General features: G+C 32.7%; 1 protein-coding gene across 1 annotated transcript; it reads left to right on the top strand.

Annotated features, from left to right (window-relative positions):
* Nucleotides 1–1,860: 1,860 nt before the first annotated feature.
* On the top strand, nucleotides 1,861–3,844 carry LOC107813590 (uncharacterized). The gene is made up of 2 exons (XM_016638869.2): nucleotides 1,861–2,617; nucleotides 3,316–3,844. The coding sequence occupies exons 1-2, from the start codon at nucleotides 2,000–2,002 to the stop codon at nucleotides 3,634–3,636; spliced, it is 939 nt and encodes a 312-aa protein (XP_016494355.1). The 5' UTR covers nucleotides 1,861–1,999; the 3' UTR covers nucleotides 3,637–3,844.
* Nucleotides 3,845–5,407: the final 1,563 nt, after the last annotated feature.

The following is a 5,407-nucleotide window of genomic DNA, read 5'->3' on the forward strand; positions in this document are numbered from 1 at the left end:
CCCTAATGAACCAAAATAATTCTTAAAATTTAGAGATTAGACTACTAAATCCGTTCATTAAATAACCAATTTGCAAATAACTTATTTCTACCTTACTTCTTCCTAAAGCATAAAATCAAAATCGAGATGAAAACAAAATATTATAGAAAAATAATATCTCCTAGTCATTCCCCTCAGAAAAAGCATAAAAACTAATATAGGTTCTATCCAAGATAAAATTAAACATGACCATGACTTATAACTTATAAGCATGGGGTTCATGAGATCAAAAGGTTGCATGCCTTTGGAAAATGTTGACGGAGAACAAGTACAAACGAAACTGAATTTATAAATAATATACTATTTGATCAAAAATTATTGAATTGTACCGAATCTGTATTGAGCTTCTACCTCCGCCCATTCAAAAAATTCTGAAATGAATCACCAAACTCATTTTAAAGAAACACAGAAAACCATTAAAAGGGCAACATTGCTTAAACAAAAAGTTGTAAGGAATAATGTTTTTACTTTACCAATGCCAATTCAATGAACCAAAAAACGAGGTATTTGGTACTTGGAATATAAACAATAAGACCAAATAACACAAGGTCCAACACGTATTTAATTTGGTTAACATTAGTGCATCTGTTCAGGGCCCAACATATTTCGACGACTGGCCTGCACATGCACATGCTGTCACAGTTACTAAACCAACTCCAGGAACTAAATTATCATCTCATGATAAGAAGAAGTACAAACTAAGTGCGTCAAAGTGCAATTGCTAAAGCTAACAATTTATGGCAAAGGGCAAAAAAGACTTCCAAAACTTGGAAAATAACAAGAGGACAAAGCGTAGACCTATGTGAGATCTGGATGTTGGTTGAGGCCCAAACAAGACAAAGAGGATCCTAGATCCAACTTGGCTTTTGCTTTTTTTTGGAGGGTGGAAAAAACACTAACTTATATTTGTACAAAACAAAACAAATTATTTATAAAGAGTAACAAATTCAAGTGAAAATATAGGTTACCTAATTAAGATTAAGTTATAAGAGGTATACATTCATTCGTTCGGCGTAAAAAATTGAATTTCAAGTAAAGTATTTTTTTGGTGGAAGTTGAGGAAAGATATTGGAAGAAGGAACTGCTATGCTTATGTGCAAATAATATTGAAAACTTAAGGATTTATGCTTTATCCAATAAAGCGTTAATCTTTATAATAATTATCAATATATACAATTTAATTTAAGTGGCTATAACAAGTTATTCTTCCTCTTGTTCTGTTTACCAATTACCGACTCATTTTTGGTATAGATATATACTTAATTATAGGTGACTTATAAGTAACTTGTGTAAAATCTTAAATCAATATTTGAAGATAAACATACAAGCTATCTCATATTCTATTAAACAAACTGAAGTACCTCTTTGATATGACTGAACAAATTATAAGGTCTCTTAAATAAACGTAAAAAAAATGCCATCAGGTAAGACTTATTCTTTCTTAGGTTGTCCAACTAAATATATTATTAGTAAACTTAGCTGTTACATTTATGAGAAAGAAGTTAACAAATATTTTGTTGATACAGTAATCAAACAAAAAAACAGGTTCCATCACATGGTATGTGCTGGCATGAGCTAAGTATTTGCCTTCAAAAACTTCCCCATATTTCCTTTTTTGTTCCAATTAAAGGTATACACCTCCCTTTCTCCTTTCTCTCTCACACATCAATTTTTTAATTTCATGTCTTTTTCTTCCTCTCTCTCACATAAAACATTTACACATATCTCTGTCTTTTTTTTCAAAGTCTTTGTGTCCACATTATATTGAATAAATACGCAACTGTTTTATGAGCACATGACATCTAATCCCACAGCATGGCCTCCCTAATCAGCCCCATTTGACAGCTTTTTTCTTAGATAGCCATATAAATAAAGTATAAAAAGACACCTCAAGAATCCCATGTGGGACTCCAGCTTATTTTTGTGAGGACAAGAAAAATTTTACCTTTGTTTTGTAGCCATGGATTTGTTTGATGATACCTCTATTCCATCTTCCCCTAAAACCACTCAAGATGACCAAATGGAACCTGGATTACTTCTTGAGGAAAGTTGGTTTTTTGGTAATTTACTTGATAGAAAATCAAGAATGTTGAGATGTTATTCTGATCCTTGTCCTTCCTCTAAAAATACTCAAGACATGTTAGCTGGAAAATCTCTAGAGGAAACATTTTCTTCACTTCAGAAACTCCCACAAGGGGAAAAATTAAATCTTGATTCAAGAAGAAGCAATCCAAAATTACAAAGAGCATCAAAGAGCAGTAATCTGCAGAGAGTACCTTCTTTGCCAGTTTTTGTGGACTACAAAGATGAAATCCAAGATGAAGAAAGTGATTTTTCTATGGGAAAGTTGATTAGGCAAGCATCTATAAACAATGTAAAAGTCTCACCACCAAAACAAAGTTCACAGGTTAATTTACCAAAAGCACCACAGAGTAGTCTGCAGAGGGCACCTTCTTTGCCAGTTTTTGCAGAAAGGGAAGAAAATCATGAGGAGGAAAATGACTTTTCTATGGGAAAGTTGATAAGACAAGCTTCTTTAAACCATGCAAGAGTCTTGCCTCCTAAACATACTTCAAAGGTATTGTTACAACTCACTATTATCCTACTTAAATTGCCAACTTATTTGAGTTTTTCTTAGATCTAATTGTTTCCAAGTAGCTTTTAATATGGTTTAGGCCTGAGGTGGATGAATCTTATTACTTATGAATTTCAACTGAACTCGGTATATTCGATAGATAATCTCAATATATATGTAAAACACAATAAATTTCACCTAATATTAAAGTTTGAATCCATAATTTTAAAAGTATAATGAATTAATGTTCTTCCTTAAAGATTGAACTCGTTAAGTTTAAATTCTGAATTCGCCATTGATTTAAACTAAGTTGTTTTCGTGCTATATTATTAGTTCAACCACATTAATTTATCGTCATGTAGCAGGTTCTCAACAAAAGTCCAACAATATCAAGCACCATAAGGCAACATCCAAGTAACTTTTAATATGGTTTAGACCTGAGGGGGATGAATCTTATAACAAATGAATTCAACTGAACTCAGTATATTCGATACAGAATATGAATATATATGTAAAATACAGTAAATTTCAACTAATATTAAAATCTGAACCCATAATTCTACAGTACAACGACATGTTCTTCCTTAAACGTTAAACTCGTTAAGTTCAAATTCTGAATCCGTCACTGTTAAACCCTTAGCGATATTTGTTTTCGTGCTATATTATTAGTTCAACCACATTAATTTGTCGTCATGTAGCAGGGTCTAACCAAAAGTCCAACCATATCAAGCATCATAAGGCAGCATTCAAGGAGAAGACAAGAGCAAGAAAGCAAGACTAGAAATAGTTCAAGTGAGATTGAAGATTTGCAAGGTTTTAAGAAGTTAGACTTAAACTATGAAAAGAAGGATTCAATCCCAAAATTGCCAAACACAATCCCAGGGTTCAAAGAGAAGAACAAGAAGAAGTCTGTTGGCTTATCAGAATTAGACAAAATCAGAAGACCACCTTATTCACCAGAAGATCACATGAAAGAGAAGATCAAGTTTTGGGCTAGAACTGTGGCATCTAATGTGCGCTAAAATTGCTGATTTTGGATTTTTAATTTAGGACATGCTGATTGTTCACTCTCTGATTACAGAAACATCCTCTGTTTCTATAACTAATAATCTTTGCTAAAGACAAATTTATTATTACAAGACTTGTTACATAATCAAAGTATTCGTTGGGGGGAATAATTCTGTAAAAGATTTGATAACTGCTATTTGAAAAGATTGATTTTTCGCAACATTTTTACGTGTTGCATCTGAATGCTAGCTATAACATGTTATTCTACTCATACCTAATCTATCAGCTTAGTCTATGAGAACATTTCTGGATTTAGTGCATTTTCAATGATCAATTTCAGTTTACACCTAATTATGCATTTTGTGGAGTTTAAGGTGGTAACATTTGCTTGTTAAAATGTGCCAAGATCAAATGAAACTCTTATCAATTAATACTTGATGGCATAAATATAAGTTCCCCCAGAGATGTTTTGATATTTTTGGCCGTGTTATACAAGCAGTTAATTCATGGAAAAACATTATAGTTTGTAAATAAGAAGGAAAAAAACGTAGAAGTCATGTGAATTTTTCTTTTCAGGTTAACTTATAAACGAATTTCTCTTAAACTGAAAATTGTTGCATAGTTGCTGAAAATGGTGTCAAATAAATCTGTGTCCATGTTCTTGGCTTCTTGCTCTGGCCAAACACGAACTAGGAACGGCATTTTCTTTATGGTTAAACATTTATCCTGATTTTCTTATTATATATTATTTTTCTATCTATTGAAGAAAATGACAACATATTTATCATAATTGAGCTTTTCTTTTTCTAAAAGGTACTTATAAATCTCCCATATTTGGCTAGTCCCTTTACTCGGAGGAAAATATTATACTTTTATAAATTGAGGATCCTTCCTTCTCATTTAGCAGAATCCACAATGTAGTCGGATTTGCGAGTCTTGTTTAGGGGGAGAATTTGTGAGACAAGTGTTAGCTTGTCACTTGTGTGTGCCTCTTTGTGAGGTTGTTCTCTCGATATTTTGTACTCTCTTTTATATGGTGAATTGCTCATCTCCGCCTGTGGACGTAAGTCAATTGACCGAATTACATTAAATGTTTGTATCTCTTTTGGTATATTTCTCTTTTGTTGTCTGATTTATCGTCGTTCAAGGTTTCTTTTACAAGCTTCCGCATGACACCTGATTATTTCGATCCTAACAAGTGGTATCAGATTGAGGTTCAAGACAGGTACATCTACGCGGGTTTAGTTCTAGTCGCAATCTATTTGACGGTAATCATGATTTTTATCTGAGAAATTTGATCGGAATGCTACTCACAATAAGACAAATTTTGTGGTGGAGATTTGGAGATGTGACATGTTGAAGGTTACATGAAGAAGGTGGATCAAGTTTATTTGTCAGAAAATTCATCCCAAGAGGGAGAATTGTTAAGTGTTTGTCCTGATTTTCTTACTATATATGATTTTCTTATCTCTTGAAGGAAAATGCAACATATTTACTATAATTAGGTTTTTCTTTTTTTAGAAGGAACTTAAAAATCTCCCATATTTGGCCAGTCCCTATTCTTGGAGAAAAATATTAGACTTCTATAAATTAAGGATTCTTCCTTCTCATTTAGCAGTATCCACAATGTAGTCCCTAAGGGTTTTGAAAATCTTGTTTAGGGGGAGAATCTGTGAGACAAGTGTTATGTTGTCACTTGTGCGTGCCTCTTTGTGAGGTTGTTCTCTCGATATTTTATACTCGCTTTCATATGGTGGATTAGGGGTGAGCATAATTTGGGCAAAT

This window comes from Nicotiana tabacum, chromosome 2, assembly GCF_000715075.1.
Source record: "Nicotiana tabacum cultivar K326 chromosome 2, ASM71507v2, whole genome shotgun sequence".
Taxonomy (NCBI): domain Eukaryota; kingdom Viridiplantae; phylum Streptophyta; class Magnoliopsida; order Solanales; family Solanaceae; genus Nicotiana; species Nicotiana tabacum.

What these genes read in the sequence shown, in the direction of transcription:
- LOC107813590 (XM_016638869.2), top strand. Translation starts at nt 2,000, where the DNA reads ATGGATTTGTTTGATGATACCTCTATTCCATCTTCCCCTAAAACCACT. An exon ending in CTCCTAAACATACTTCAAAG is followed by an intron (nt 2,618 to 3,315) that starts GTATTGTTACAA and finishes GTCATGTAGCAG; the next exon opens with GGTCTAACCAAAAGTCCAAC.